The sequence below is a fragment of the Macrobrachium nipponense genome, chromosome 15 (assembly GCF_015104395.2).
Source record: "Macrobrachium nipponense isolate FS-2020 chromosome 15, ASM1510439v2, whole genome shotgun sequence".
In the NCBI taxonomy this organism is placed as follows: Eukaryota; Metazoa; Arthropoda; class Malacostraca; order Decapoda; family Palaemonidae; genus Macrobrachium; species Macrobrachium nipponense.
In genome coordinates, this window is record NC_087208.1 from 23193610 (window position 1) to 23211196 (window position 17587).

The 17587-nt window shown below is 34.9% G+C and overlaps 1 protein-coding gene across 1 annotated transcript in view; it reads left to right on the forward strand.

Annotated features, from left to right (window-relative positions):
* The window catches only part of LOC135227030 (protein timeless-like), a 269166-nt gene that overhangs the window by 234106 nt on the left and 17473 nt on the right, over positions 1 to 17587 (forward strand). Inside the window, 2 exon segments of the mRNA XM_064266817.1 lie at positions 946 to 1146; positions 2852 to 2945. Coding sequence (XP_064122887.1) covers positions 946 to 1146; positions 2852 to 2945 — 295 coding nt within the window.

Genomic DNA, 17587 nt, shown 5'->3' on the forward strand with positions numbered 1-17587 from the left:
GTCCCTGTGCTGAGGGTACTGTTTTCAATGTAATGTTTACACATTATTTTGTAACTCATACAACAAATCAAAATGTAACAGGTTGTTGGTCATTCACTTGAACCATATGATAGTTAATTACATGAAAGTGTTGAGGGATAGTGTCAGTTTTGAGGTTGCTATGGTATTATCTAACTGTGGTCATTGTTTCCAAGATGATGGATAACATATCTTGCCAGATCTTGTGCTCTATTCTGGGTCTCTTGACTGTTGCTTTTTATATCAGTGGTATAATGTAAGATATTTTCCAGATACTGTACCTGTTTATATGTAATTGATAGCTTACAGTTAACTAGCTAATTACATATCTGCAAAATACCATTTGTTACAAGGGACATACCATTTTTAACACTCGTCTGACATTTCAGCATATAGGCCCTCATAATTTTATGAAGTCTTGAAATTTGTTGTTTTGAATGGTTATTTAAAACTGTATAGAGAAAATACTTTCCAGATTTGACTGGCCTGTTTTAAAACAGCATTTATGCAGGGTGCATTCCTTAGGAGAAATTCATTTCATATATACTAATCATATAGTACACTATTTTCCATTCATTTACTCGTTTGTTGTTTAATTTTGGATACTTTGTGTATACTGAAGATTAGGCAATTATTTTTTCTATATAATTTATACTTTTATTGTTTTGTATAGAAATTCTGTGTTTAATTTTGGTTGGGGTCCCCTCTTAAACTGTTTTGAAAGAAAATCTCTAAATTTAGAATGGAGTGTTTTACTGTATACTATATCTCAATGACAACAGAAGTTTTAATACTGAAGGTGTAATTGTAAGTAGATAGGTGCTGTAATATAAAGGGTAAAAAGGAAATAGAATTATTTTTAAGGTCTAGAGAGCATGTTTTATGTAAAAGTTCCAAAAGTTGCATCTCTAAATTTATTTATTGCAGTATCCAATCAGTCCATTCCACTGATTCCATGGACTGTTGAACAAGAGGAAGTCTTCAATATTGCAAAGTTTCGCCAATTGCTTGGCACATTAGGTTTCCATTTGCCGTCAGATACAGGCAAAGTATATCCAAGAATACCTCATTTCTGGTGTCCAGAAGTTCTATTTATGGTAGCCAAGAAACTGGGACCCATCGCCTCAAGTAAGCTATGATTTAATGCATGATCTTGACTTACCTGTTTTTAATAAAGGTATATATCCATTCTTAGAACAATGAAGCACAAAGACTACTATACCTGTATATTAAGTTTTTTTTTTTTGTATTCTGCAAGAATATATTTTATTTTCAAGTGAAAATCCCTTAAATAAGACTTTCCCCATGAAGACTTTGCTGATTTAGTAATCAAAACCTTGGCTGAGAATATATGAATAAGATTTTCTATTCTTAAAATCTTTCGCACTCCTATTGTAATGATGTAATTTGGATGTTTCAATTCACTATTTGTTTCCAGTGGAAGATTTTAGAATGGAAATTGGAGTATGTATTTATTCTCAGTTGTGTAGAAATGAAATTGTTAGTTGTACTGTTTATGACCTACGTAATCCTTCGGTCATGTTATCAGTGAAGAGATTATTTGCAGTCTTAGTGTACTATCTAGACATATAAATCCCTTTTCTCTCTTTTGTAACTAAGTATTTTATGCATGCTGAAGTCAGGCTTACTGTACTGAATTTAGATGAATTACCATTAGTAGATAACTTGTGCATGTCACATTTCATTTTGCCATACTTTTGATAGTGCTTATTCATGTGAGATTACGTGTAACCCTAGTTTGCTAAATTGAATTTAAATTTTTTTGCCTTTGGCAGTCCAAAGTGTGCTCATATATCACCTGTGGCTGCCCTTATCTTTTCCGTTTATCAGATACAGGCATTCTGTATCACGTTTCCAGATTTAATTTAAGAAACCGGAAGATTTTCACAAGTAAGTGATTTTTTCAGTATAAATGTTATGAATCGAAGTAGCTGAAGTTCAGAATTGAAATTTCTGTAAGTTTTTACAATTAATTGAAATTGCCAATAAAAATGGTCTTATTGACAGGGAATTGGAGTGCAGGTTGTTAGTGTGCAAGAATTACTTGAAAACTTTTAATTAAAGTGTATGAATGCATCAGTAAATGTTAATCTTTTTAGTGAGAATAAGTGGATAACAGATAAAAAAATCTTGGTTCTTTAAATCTTATGTTTATTGTTAAAGGCAGGGACATAAAATAAGCCACTTTTCATAATTCATTTTCATACTAAAATTTGATCAGGAATTATATTTTTTATATTGTGTCTCAAAATTTGTAAACATTCCTTGTGTCCTAACAAAAACAGACATGGTAAAGTGAAAATGTAATATGGTTTAAAGTACTATAATGGTCATTTTGTGTAAGGAGAAAGAGAATGTCTATTGCTTCCCCTGACTGATGCAGGCACATACACTACTGTCACCTTTTCTTCACTTTTGCCTGCACTTTTGGATGCTTACCTATAATGCATAATGATTGGGAGAAGCCTACTTTTTACCATTTGGTTTTATCTTTGGGATTTATTATTATAGCTTATATCCTAAATAATTTATAATATTTTGTTATCGTATGCTTGAATAATGATTTATCTCAACTAAGTTTGCTTTTGCATTTAGCTCAGTTTTGTTACTACAAAATTATGCTCATTTGTGTGCTTACTGTATGCTGTATACAGTATACACTTTTGTTAGGACAGGAATGATTTTGATTATCCTCTTAATTTTTTCCTCTCCACTGTGAATTAGTGTTCCTTTAAGGCATGTTATATACTCTCACCTTCCTTTTTTGACACTAGACTGAAAACTGCTCCTTTATGTGTCATGTATGTTGCAGGTAACTTGAGGGTGTCTGTGGAACAGATGCAGGACATGTTGCAGAAGATGAGAGCTTTGTCACTCACAGGTTCCCTCAGAACCCATGGCAATCAGTAAGTCAGCCATGATACAGTGGTGGATCTCAATTGACTTAAGCCACCCATATTTTTCCTTGGAGTTATGTCATCTTTTTGTATTTGTGTTATTTAAAAGGAATATTGGAAATTTTGAGTATGTCTTAATAATTTGTCATTATTTGATACATTCTTCTGTAGCCACCACTAGTCATAAACATTCATAGACATTCTGGAAACTGATATCACATAGACACAAAATAGTTTAGAATTTATAAGTTGTTATAGTTCAAGCGGGAAGAGAAATTTGGCTCTTGTAAGAAGGGGAAGTCAATTATCCATCTTGGTAAGTGTGAAAAATCTCATATACATTAAATAAGTAACTTTAAAATTAGTCATTAGTGTCTTCCCCATCACTTCCCCTGTGTATGCTAGTTAGCTGAAGTTTTTATATGTATTGAAGTCCTTTTAACCAATTTCTAATGGAAAATGCTTAAACTCATTCATATTGTAATTTGACATCTTATACGTATATACTTGAGAAAGTTTGCCAATTATCAAAGCTTTGTAAATATAAGACTTAAGATATTAAAAACTTATAAAATAATTTTCATTTGTAAGAATAAAATCTCACTAATGTACACTCATTATTTCTATTTTAAAATGCATAAACAGAAGAATCTTGACATCAAGACCTCCCAGATCTATTAATTTCAGAAGTAGTATTCATAAACAACATTTTGTAAATCTAATACATTGTAGAATTTTGCCATAAAATTCTTTACTGCACTTATTACTTGAAATCATTAGTGTTACACATGCAGAACATCAAGCTTAGGGCAGTTGAATTTTTTTTTTATTACTCAAAAGTGTTGAAAGAAATTGTGTGTATAAATGTTGGGGGAATGCTTTTGGAAATGGTTTCTTTTGCTAACACTTTAGGATAGTGCTGTATCCTGGAACACTACTGATATCTAGGCGATAGCATGATAAATTAAGTTGAAAGAAATTGTATATAATGAAATGTTTTATTCTCAATAGGTTTTTCTACTTTTTATATCTTTGGTTACTTGAATCTGTAATGCTTTTGCATTGTTTAACATTAACAGTTAGATTTACAAAAATACATAATTTTTATTTGAATTGACATGATTCAGGACTTGTATACAAGGTGTCTCTTTCAGTACATGAGAGTTCAGAGTATTTGCCTAAACTTTACAGTATTGTCCTAGATATCAGATTTGTTCATTGATGTTGATGTTTATCCTTATGTGTCTCAAGATTGAATATTTCATTTGTTGTGAGTGAAGAGCTTTGCCATCATTACTAACTTTACACAGAAGAATCTGGAAAGAAGTACTTTTAAATTTGAAATTCATTACATTAGTGCCTTCACATTTTATATATTATGGTTTATCAGTTTTTGTTGATTTTTTTTATCTTCACTCCCTCATACCCCCATATCATGTAGTTTTTCATTAGTTTCTTGAATATTTTAGAATAAGAATGACAAGTGGTAATTGTTCCTCTGGGGATATAAACACTACGCCTTTCATGTATGGAGTATCATTCCTGCACATGCGCTGGACCTGTCAGTTAACGACCAAACAAAAGTGGTACCCAGGGGGAAAGGGAATTCACATTATCACTCAACTGACTGTACCCACTATTCTTCTGGCCATGATATGGTTCAAACTCCTTTCTTGCAATATGCTATTCCTTTGTGTGATTTTTTTGTCTTTAGTGAATTATACCTTCGCAGTACTTGCATATGTTACTGATATTGTTTTGTGCCCCAAAGGCTATTTTGAAGGTCATGGTCAACCTTGCACCCATTTTATGTCTCCTTTGACAGTAGATCTGCACTTGGTGTGTATTTCTTGCAGGGGGAAAGAGTGCTGTCATGATTTCCCCTGCAGTAAATGTGCTGAATACTCCACAATGGGAGCATCATTGGAAGAGGAAGAGGAAGCCTAAAAAGGATTTGTTTCATACTAACCTGCAGAAGCAATATTATTTGCATGTACCTATCATGCCCATTAACTGGACAACAAACCTACAAACATTGAACCATAAACATTCAATACAAACATTGAAATTGCATATACGTACATATATGCATACACATATAATACAACCACATATATATCCATAAATACCTACTTATATATGCGGAATTTACGCCCCTAAACAATAGGCAACAAGCCAAATGTCCCTCCAACACCAAGCCATTCTTTTGTCACTGTCAACGAAGACTTTCCCATTTGTTTTTTTACTGGAAAGACATAATCACACTAAATGTGCACTAGAATATGAAAGTACTATGCAAATTATATCATATACAGTGGTACCCACATAGGAGTTTAATTCATTCCGTGGCCGAGCTCATAGCTCAATTTGCTTGTACATCAAATCAATTTTCCCCACTGAAAATACATAAAATGCCCTTAATCCGTAACAACCTTCAAACTGCCATCCCATATTTTTGTTTCATGTTATTAAATAAGAAAATACATTTATAAATAACAAATATTGTATAAAAATATAATAGAAAGAGTATGTTAAAATATAATGAGGTTTTATACAGTGTACAAGTAGTGTTCAAATTACAGAAGTTCATCTTACGATAACCCGATTTTGCGATAGCCTAAGGGAGCAAGAGAGACCATATTACAATAGCCTAACTTTATCCCATATAGTTAAATGAACTAAAAAACAGCAAAATAGAATCATGAAAGTATTGTTTTAACATTATACTTGTTGTGTAAATGTGTACACATCCATGAACAACCGAAAGAGAAACAACATTTTTTGCTAAGCACAACCAAATTGAATAGCAACAACATCCGTTTGGCTTGTATTTCAACCATCGTACGATAGTAAACAATTACTGTAGTTATGTTATAAATGGTGTTATGTAGAATAGGGAAGAGATAATTTTATGTAATAACTTTTTGCTGCAGATCAAAGATCATCAAGGTAATATGCTGTTAAATTTAAGCCAAGTTGTAGCTGAAGCTGAGAAAACTGTTCAAGCTGCTAATGACTATCATCGTGCATCGGCAACAGGATAAAATTCCTGTAAACTTATGCCAACACAACCATAGATAAAATTGAGAGAAAATGATTTTATATACAAAACTACTGGGCTTGAAAGAGCACATTTTACTGTCGTTTTCATGCTGATAAAAGATAAATAACGTAAAGCTCGTATTACAATGAAATACAGTGAAAATAGCGAACGGAATCGCATAATTTTTTTACTCGGTAAACATGTCGCCAACGCAGTCTGTTAACGAAAAAAATAAATTAAGTACAATCACAACCAGATGTATTCAAGTCATATTTTGACTTCAAAACACGTCCTATATCAAAAAATGACTTTGTCTCATATAAGTCAAGTATCTAGATATTTGTTTATGCTAACTAGAAGCAAGAAAATTCACTCAGAATTGAGTTAAATATGGCGAAATAAATTCGTATTTACCATCAGCTGATTTCCGAACCAAAACATTGACCTCTGTTAGTATTTTAGCATACAATAATATGGGAATACATACTTTATTATTGGGTACAGTGAAGTAATGTACGTATAACTTTATAAAAGATTCATAGAAAAGATGCATAATTACTTTTTCTTCTTTCCTTATCTTAATTTTTGTCACTACGCCATCTACGTAGCAGTGGCACCTCAAGCTCGTATCTCAATTTTTTGCTCATGCAACAAAGCAAAAACTCAACTGAGTGACGACTCGTGCCTCGGAAAACTCTTACATTATTTCACTCATAGGTCAAGGTACCACTGTAAGCTGAAACTGCAAAACAAAATTGTTCAGATACTTAAAAAAATGATATATGTCCGAAGTAATTGGAATTTCTCAGTTGGATTCGTTCATAGAGATATGGAAGATAGAGTGGGTGATAGCTGCTTGTGTTACTCTGTATCACGATGACAATATTTACCGGTTTTTTTTTCACTGAACAGGATTATTTTGCATTATCATAAGTTGTACTGGTCTTTATTTGAGTTTCTATAAATTTATGTTTGTATCCCAAAGCATTTAAAGTTAGCTGGCATCAGTGGCAGTCAATGTTGTGATATCTAAGGAAGGGTTAACAAATCTAGTAAATCCCCAAGAGCGTTTTCTATGTGAGGAGGCACTTGAACTTTAGCCTGAAAGCACAAGACACTTGATACTGGTTTACATAACAGCTTTCACACTTTGACTTTGAAGCAGACATGGATCAAATGCTAGTAGTTGTTTACAAAACTACTGTCACTGAAAGGAAATCTTTATTAAGGTTAGCCTGTCGTCTCGAAGATGTCCTGGCTATGCTCCCATTACAAGCGTTTCGAAGTTATCCTGTGGAGCTAACACGGCTGCATTACTTTGTGGCAAGACTGAAAGATATCCCAATACAGGGGGGCCCCCCCATTTGTGTTTTCCTGATTCAAGGACTTGCCAATTAGCAGATTTCTCTCTGGGCCATATCTACCCCATGTTCGCGAGAAATTCGCCTATTTGCTGTACAGTGGTACCTCGTTTGTCGAACATTTCTTATGTCAAACTTTCTGTTTTTCTAACAAAATTTTCTAGAAAATTTTGTATCATTTGTCGAACAAATACTCGTACGTACTTTGAACACACTGATTATCTAGTTTATACTTGTATTCAATGGCCTACTGGGTCTTACAAGTTAAACGGTATTGAATTTATTTTTTCATTTACAATATATAGTTAATGATGATAATATTTGACAAAATAAATAAAAGTATAAAGCATTTAATATAAAATTTAGCTTTCAATATAACATTTAGCATAAAAGATGCATAAAATCGTACATAACCGCGGTGACATCACGCCCAGCTGACTTGAGACTGAACGAGGGAATATTGATATGTTGAGGAGAGAAGGAGAAGAGAGAGTTAAAATATTACTGTATGTATGTAAAAACAATAATAATTCACATAAAAGGGGAATTTCCCAATAAATTCAACGTAATGATAAAATATGAAAACCATCAAATGATATACAGAAAAAAAAGTCTTAATTGAGGCAGTGTTCGGTGCGCTGAGTGAGACAGTCTAGTTGAACAATATTAAAAAAAACAATAAATGAAAGAACAAAGCTTTTCACAATAAAATTTGGCACAAATGATTAACAAAATTATTTGTCATTGCAGTGATACACAGCTAACCTGAGGTAGATTGAGGGAATGTTTATATTTTTTAGGAATATTGAATGAATGATTGTAAGTTATTGTGCGTCGTGGTATTGTTGAGGAGAGGAGAAACAGTAAAATCTTAGCTTTAATATGTTCGTAAAAGCAGTACCAATTCACATAAAAATAAAATGTTATTTCACAATAAATTTGACAAAATGATAAAATATGAAAACAATCATATGCAATACAGAAAAAAAAGTCTTTTTTTTTTTTTTTACAGTAAAATACCAATTTAGTGACAATTGCTTTTTACGATTTTTTTTACTTCTGTCAAAGTAACTCGGCTCTGTAATAAACAAACTGGCGCTGCTTTCAGCTTCTGCATGCCTTCAATCGTTTGTTTAAGCGGCTTCCTTGTGAAAAGTTATTTTATTTCTCTTTCCTTTTCTTGCATTCTTGACTTATTACTTATTTGTTTGCAAAATCCTCATGTTTGTTTTAAAAGAATGCCATTTGCCAACAGTAAGTTGATGTATTGTGGCATGATTAATCTCTTTGGTGTACTTAAGATCCCAGAGTAAACACGCTGATTACTCTCAGACACACAATCGGGCACACACACACTATCGATTCCTTTGATTATCTTTGTACCTAATATGTGAAAAAAATTTAATTTGTTATGAACCTTTGCATACTGCAACCAATTTGGTTTGCTCAAAGGGTTCCTGTCTCTCCTCCCTCCATCCCTCAGCCGGCCGGCACCATTATTATCAAACAGTTCGTAAATCATACACAGAAAAAATAAACTTTATAAAATTTTACTCCATATAATTTACTTTTTTATTACTTTACACTCTTAACTTTCGAACACATTAATAATAGAAAAAATGTGAAAAGGGGGACTTTTTGGGTTGGCTGGAAAGACTTATCCTGATTCCCTTTATTTCTTATGGGGATATTTGTTTCATATTTCGAACACATCGTACTTCGAACAGTCTTCTGGAACAGATTAAGTTCGAAGTACGAGGTACTACTGTATATGCATTAAGGATATATATGTGGCTGTATTATATGCGTATGCAGTATTTTAATGTTTGTATTGAATGTTTCGGATTCAATGTCTGTAGGTTTGTCGTCCAATTAAGGGGCAATAAAGGTACATGCAAATATTAGTTCTACAGGTTAGTGTTCAAATATTAATTTTAAAATTGAAAATTCTTGTTTCTTCTAGCATAGACTCCATGCTGAGGCCATTCCATAACATTTACCCACCCCCTTTCCCAGTGCTGCTGCTTCTGCAGATTGAAACCAACTGTAGCTTCACTGGATGAGAAAGAGATAAACCAACTAAAATCCCTTCATAAAGCATTCTGGGCTTCCCTAACCTTTCAGCATTAATATAGAGTCCTTGGCTGAGCAGGGGTGAGCATCAGTGCAGTCTCCCCCAACTGTGTGTACATCCCAGGAGTTACCACCACTTATACTTGCCTCTGCGGAAGGCATAAGTGGTGGTGGCCATTGAGAGAGAAGATTCACAAGATATCCTCATCTTTTGATTAGCCACCTTCAGGTTCAGCCAAGGGGGCTAGGTTGACAACTTCAAAACTTTAGCTCAGACCAAGAATACATGCTCTCTGCACAACGGAAGACCCTGCCAATGAAGTCTAGACAAGACCCCTGCTCCATCTCCCTCTACAAAGGGCTCGGATACCTCACAGCCCTTTCTCTCCTCCTTCCCTAATTAGCCTAAAAGAGGAGTTGGGGCAAGATGAGAGTGGGGTTCCCAGTGAGAATGGCCCTCCCCACAAGTGGGGGTGCCTCTCAAATCATTGGACAGTGTGGCAGCAGCAACTCAGGGCAAAAGTGTGGGTCCTGAGGGATTGATAGATAGTACTCATTTTGAAGGCCTGTTGCCCCTTCCTTCTCTCTCTCTCTCTCTCTCTCCAGACTCCATCCCATTCCTGACATACTTGGTAACTTGGCTGTCCAAAATTCTGTGGACAGAGGCTAAGACTACGATGCAGAGGGGAGTGCTCAAGATCATTTGGGCAATGTCTCCAGGCTTCTACAGCCATCTATTCCCAGAGAAGAATGTCTTTGGAGAATAGAGACCCATCACAGATCGCTGGGCACTAAACAGCTACATCAGACAGAGCCTTTTCTCCAAACCCATGCAAACACTGCTGACTGGTGGTTACCACCTCCATGGAGGGTGACAACCCTGTTCTCTGGGTCAGTCCCAGCGAAGCAACACTGCCATGTTCTTGGGATGGTGTCAAGTTGAATTGAATATAGAATTTAGGCCAAAGGCCAAGCACTGGGACCTATGAGGCCATTCAGCGCTGAAATGGAATTGACAGTAAAAGATTTGAAAGGTGTAACAGAAGGAAAACCTCTCAGTTCCACTATGAATCAAGTGTTAAAAGTAGGTGGAAAGTAAGATGAAGAAAGAGAATATGAAAGAAGGTACAGTAAAAGGAACAAAAGTGGTTGCTGCTAGGGGACGAGGCACACTGCAAAGAACCTTAAGTAATGCCCACCACAGTTCACTGCATGCGGTCCACTGACGGCACCACCCCCTATGGGGTTGGGACGGTGTCAGCAGAGCGGCACTGGTACCCCCTTTATCTCCAAAGTGACACTTGGCTGCCCCACAAACGAATCAGCTGTAACTGCATGGTCTAACTCCTACCTAAGTAGTGATTCTCCATAAAGTAACCCCTTAAGAACAAATACCAAAGTTTTTAAAATAATTTCTATTTTTCTTATACGTATACGTATACAAACTCTAGCCTTTCCTATTAAGAGGATACTAACCTCATCCACACCACTACATTATTTCCCTTCAGCTTTAGATTCTGAATATGAGTTGGATCAACAACGGGTGGCATCGGTTGGATGAGATGGGTCTCCTACTCCAAATCTCCACCTGGTTACCAACCTTGTTGTCCTTACATGACCATTCCAGTATGTGCCCTGGAAAGATATTCCATATATGAAAGGCTATAGTTTATATACCCATGGAAAATACAAATTACCTGTACTTAAAACTACAGCAAAAGTTACCCAAGTTTTTATAATTTTCCCAAAAGAGGGGGTAACATCAGTTGTCATCCCTCTAAATATAAACAATTATTATAGCAGAAAAAATGGTCCCCATGCTCCTCTTGATTAAGTGCAACCGACTACAGTTTACTAGCTATATGGTAATAGGTCAGTAGAGGCTAAATTAGTTTTAAGTAAACATGCTTATAGTTTTGCTGTCCAACAGATATTTAGAATCTATCTGTTTAGTAAGGTGGGTGTCAGACTTGCAGGGGGTTGTGGTGATCTGTGTGGGCATTGCACCACTGCATGATCTTCAGTCCAGGTCCTCGTATGTTATGATTACTAGCCTTTCCCTTTTCTTGTGTTATAGCTGCTGTTCATTTTATAAGAAATGACTACATATCTATGTTGCTCAGTTCTTGATAGTAGCTATTATTTTTTTCTATTATAATTAAGAGTATACACTATATATATAGTATCTATATCATGTATACTATATATTTATATATACTAAATACATAGAAATAAAAAAAAACAGTACTGCCTACTGTACAGATGAGCCCTGTGCTGAAAATTTCACTAACATTAACTATTTCAAATACAACTACACAGAAAATTCACCAGTAGCTGGATGAATGCCCTCACACATCTATCTTGCTTGCACTCTCTTGCTCCCTGGATGTTAAAAGCCTACAGTCTCTTCATATACTGTACCAAATAGTATCAAAACATGTGATCCATCTGTTTGTCTATACTTAACCTTTTCACTTCTTGGATCTCAGCATTTCTCACTACTACAGCAATCCATAGTACTCTACTTATTTCACAAACAAATCTCGGGAACCACATCCCTTTTCCATACTTAACTTCTATGAAGGAGAGCTCAAATATTCCTTCTTTCATTCTAGTTTTGTCTTCCACAGATAGTATTTTTCTTTCTCAGATCTTTTGCATGGAGCCTGCTATCTTCCTGTTTATATCTCTTGTTTTTTTTATACAACCGACATCCATGATATATACCATACATAAAGCAACCATTTTCATTCTTTCACCATGCTTATTACCCTTTATTGTTCAGTGTCCCGGGTTTCCAGTTAATCTAAGAACCTTATGTTCCAATTCAAACCTTTTTCAGGCTCTTTCCAATTCCCAAATTCTTTGGTGTTTCCTTCCACTCTTCCAATGAACACTATCATCTGCAAACAGCTAATTCTTCACTCCATTCGGGACCTTTTTCCATTTTACAATTCTGCCCCTATATCCTGAGATTTCAGTTCCTACAAAATCTCTGGAGATAGTGTCTATCAGCTTTTTAATGACAGTACTACATCTGTAGTCATCCTTGAGTAGATTGTTTATGTGGGGGAGAGACAACCATTTATTCATCTATAACACGCATTGTGCATATCTTAGGACAGATTTCACCATATATTTCTTAAAAGAGACAAACTTAGATTAGATTTTATCCAACCAGAATAGAGTAAACAGAAAAGAAAACTCCCTCTTCAGCATAAGTAGAGTAAATTTTCATGTCAAGTGGTAAACATTTTAATTGTTTAGTGTTTTAGTTGTGACAGTACTTTGGTGAAAAATTTGTCTTTCCCAACTTTATTGTAGCATTATAAAGAATGATTTGGATTTCAGTAAACACTGTGTATATGAAGGGGGTATTTTTTGAAGTTTCCTTCATTTTATTGCTTATTGAGGTGTGAGAATTACATTTAACCGTCATGGTTCATTCTCATTTTACTCTTGGAATTTTATACATTGAGAACAGAACTCAAGTCATTCATATGTAACAATATGATTATTACAAATGGCTATGTTGTGTTACTGCAAAGATTTCCGTTTCATGACTGAAGGGTACTGTATATGTCTTTGTTTAGCATTTAATTTACTAACAAAATAGGAAGTCATATTAGTGAAATGTCGTCACCCAAAACCAGACATAACCTTTCTGCCTATATTACTATTTTGATGATTTATTGGTTTTTGTTGCATGATTGACTAGTAACCGTTTATTTTTGGGAAAGTATTGTTGAGGGGCAGTTTGACTGCTTTGCTTATTTAGTTGCTACATATATTTCTAAAAATCCCAACGAAAATCTCCCTCCCCCCAAAAATGCCAATGGTTTTAGGAGAAACTTCTATGAGACACATGCATTGATATATATAACGTACTACTAGTGATACTGGTGTAAATGTACACTGAACATTAGCATAACCAAAGAAACGTAAGCTCTTAGTTTTATTCTAAAAAAAAATGCTTAGAAAGGGTGAACATGTGTGCAATATTTATTAATTTTGAGGTACCATGTCACATCCTGGAATCTTGTGTATTATTAGGCCACAAGGTCTTGTCTTTTAACTTTTTGGTTTCCTTATACTTGTGTGGATATATGAACAAACCTGGTAGGTGACCAGCTTCCATCTCACATAAGTATGAGTTGCCTGATGTCACAGATTCCTTGCTTTACAATTTTTGACTTTTTTTAACCAGTTTCCAGCTGGCATAAGAAGATTATCCTGTTGTTAAGACCTCAGGTTTGTTAGCTATGAAAAATACAAATTGATTAAAAATTCCTCATTTCATGGCCATTTATGTCTTCCTCAATTTAACGTATCTTAAGTAGTTAATGCTTATACTATATTGCAATTATTCACTGTTTACAGTAGCAAGTGTATCCAAAAAGTGTAAGGACACCCACAAGTTAATAGGTCATCATGGCTTATAAGAGATACTATATAAGTATCACATAAACAGGACCCACCTAACAAGACTACCATAAGAATAGTCTGTATAAAGTCTGTTCTCAATTTTTGGCCCTTTCATTACTCATGCTCTCACTTTCATTTTCTTTACTTATGTGGTTCTGTAAATTGTGCACTTGCTTTTTTTATTACAATACACCAAGTTGATTTCTGCAGCATAGAAAATGTTGTAGCCTTTCCTGCACGACTTGATGATGTTAACAGTTGTAAGGTCTTAATGGGTGTAAATTGTGGTGTCAAACTACAAAATGTGTATGAGATTAATCATACTTTCGAGATGGATACTTAATTTTTCTTCAACTCATTTTTTTATACACAACAATTTTAAGTGTATAAATGGTGTGTTTACAGGTGAATTAATATTGCATGTACAGTATGTACGTGTTTTTAGAAACTTATGAGCTCAAGGACCTTGTTACCAATAAAACTAAAACTTTACCTTTTGGTAAAGTGGGAAATGATGCTTAGAATGTATAAGGTTAATTTTCTTCATGTAGCTAGGTTTAACAAGACTAATATTTTTCCAGCTACACCGTTCACCAAAGGCCAATTTACATTCTGAAATTTTAAAGCCATTAAATTCTTTCATCCTATATTTTTTAAAATCTGTACAATGCTACTATTCTGTATGTTAGTGACTTACTATTTGTGCCAATTAAAGGTTGAAGTGGTGGCTAGTTGAAGATGTACTATTTCTATTGATTTTTTGTAGTTTTACAGTATAACTTGAAGGCAAAAACTCGTCAGTTCTTTGAGAACAAGAGTAAAGAAATTTACCAGGGAAAAGGATGGATTAACAGACCGACCTGTTTGAAACAGAAACATTCAGATTTAATAATGTGTATAGCTATTTCAAATAACAAAATGATACTTTTACAAGATTTTTTTCATCTTGAAGGAATATGGAATTATTGTTGGGTACAAAATTTTTACAAAGTACATAAACAATTCAAATTACAGCATGCTTACTTTTCACCTGGAGTGTTTTTAATTTAAATCCAGAACTACTTGTGCCACAAGTCATGAGTTCTGAGACATTGTCAATAGACTGGGTCAGAAATCTTCGAAATGATGTAACATGTCCATCTGTATAATGTAATACCCTTTAGATTTGATAGATACTTGTCCTTCTCGCCATCCAAGGTTATAAAGCCTGATCCTTTGATGACCAGCCTTACCAAATTACAGGCTCCATTTTGGGGAAAGCCTGGTGTTTGCATCAGTTTTAAGGACTGACTGTTGCCATATTGACCATACTGTTATAAAGTATTTCAAAAAGATACTCTCAGGCCTCATTGTGATCCATTGATGCAATATCAAACCGTTTTTGTTGCTGTTTTGTGCCATCGTAAAGATTTAGAATGTCAAGTACACATAGGTTCTATGGAAGGCTGTAATCTTTTCAGCGATTCCTAAAGGTGCTTGCTAGTCATTTCCCTCTCTTTTGCATTAATCTACTAACTGTGGTGTCCTCTACTTGCATAATGCATGATGCCCATTGCAGCCTTTGGGACTTGCATCTTTTTAGGATTGGCATCTTTTTAGGATTGGCAGTGGCATCCAGCTTCTTCTAGTCACTTAGTAGGATGTCTTGTTTAATCTCCATAGAGAACAGTTGGACTTATGCTGTTATAAATTATTCCTAAACAGAAGAATAAACTGGATCTGGTTGTAGAGCATTAACTAGCAAGGTCACCTTAAGATTACACTTACCAACAGGTTTTCTTTGTTAGATTACAGCTCCATGACCTTGACAGAGACTTGAGTAAAAAGGCTTAAGCAGCTTCCCCAAAAGAATTGGCAAAGTTTAGAATGCATTAAATGGGTAGAAGATTCCAAAATTGTTCCGGGAAAAACTACAGCTTCTCAATTTATAGCTTTCCTGGGTTACCTTACTGCTGACGGTTTTCCACCTAAAGGGTGAAGAGAAAACTGCCATAGTGCCCCCTTCCCTCCAAGGGAAATCCTAGAAGGCCAAAAAATTGTACACCTTGAAAGGATGAGACCTAAGATCTGAGAAATGGATGTCTCCTGGTGAAAAATAGTGGTTCTGGTCTTGGAGAAAAGGCATGAAGTTCCACAAAAGTTGACAGTAATCATTATACTCAACCAGACCTTCCAATCACTATGGTGTTGGTAAATTCAGACAGAAAAAGTTAATGATTGCAGTATATGACCTCAAGGCTGTAGAAATAGATGTCTCCCAGGACTGTAAGCAAATGATACCTTCACCCAACAGTTACTTAGAACACCCTAGGTAATATGAAATGAAGCCATAATATAGGCAGTGCCCGGGTTACAGCAGAGGTTCCATTCCCGGCAGGGCACTGAAAGCTGGAAATCGCCATAACCCATATCATCATAATTATAATAGGAATAAATAGCAACAGCGCTTCAAGTCCGGGTTACAGCACCGTAAAACAGGTTAATAGCACCATGAAGGAAGTGCTTTAAGTCCAGAATGACCTAAGCCAAACCTGACATAACCAGGGGAATGCCAGTATATGAGAAATAGCTTGTCACCTGTAGAACCACCTCAGGAGTTTGCTGATAACTTACCATATATTCCATGTCTCTGTGATTTTTCTATACATTAAGCATTTGATAAACACGAGACACACGATTACACATCATATGTATTCAGGTTTGAATTTTATTTAGGATAGAAGTATTCAAGTATGAAGCTTTATAAAAAAAAAAAACAGCAACAAAAACTTAAAAACTACTGGAGTTACAGAGCCACAGAATTCTGAATTTTAGAGGTTCAACCTGTACTGTAAAAATACTTAACAGCAAAACAATGGTTCCTGCTAGAAAGAGAGAAAAAAAATTCATTGAACTACTTCCAGGACAGTTGTTCACACTTCAGATGCTTCAGAAAAACAAGGAAAGTCTAGATTGTCATGAAGAAAACTTTCACCAAAAGCCCACTTTCCCAAAAATCTAATATACTAAGCACTGAGGATAAATAGATGCAGAGAGAATAAAAGTGAAATGAATACCCTCAATCCAGTCATAAGTCTGGGGAAAGTTTAGTTTTGAAATAGTCAACCATCACAGGAAGTGAGACATTTAGCCTTTGGATGACCTTGGAACCCACATGTGCATGTGCCAACCTACAGAGAGTGGGAGACAGTCTTTTCCTTTTCCATTTAAGTTCTGAGATTCATGCAGATGCAGAAGTACGTAGATGCAAAAGTTGGGTTATGTCATGCAGAGCTGGACAAAAGTTCCTTAGTTATTGATGTCATTTAGTAAGTCAGTTTTTGTGGCAAGATGTGTTTAATACAACTAACTAAAATTTTATGGAACTGAAACAGCACTCAAGAATTATCAGTTCTTGTATCCAAAACTCTCTCAACTCATCTCATGATACTCTTGAATTCTAACACATGAGGCATTTTTTTTAAAACTAGAAGTTTACTTCTTGCTTCCAGTGCTATACCTTGAAATGTAAAAATTAACACCCTATTTTTACATTACCCAAAAGCAGTTTGGATGGTCACTGCTATGAATAGCATGGTGAATTTTCAGCAGAAATATTTTTGATAAATTAGCTGTTTTTATTTGGACCATTATGCAGTGTAGTCACTAGATTAATGTGAGTGACCAAAAATCTGTTAAACCATTAACTTTATTGATTAGCTTAGTCGATCGTGTACCATTCTCCCACATTTTAAAAGTCATCTATTACC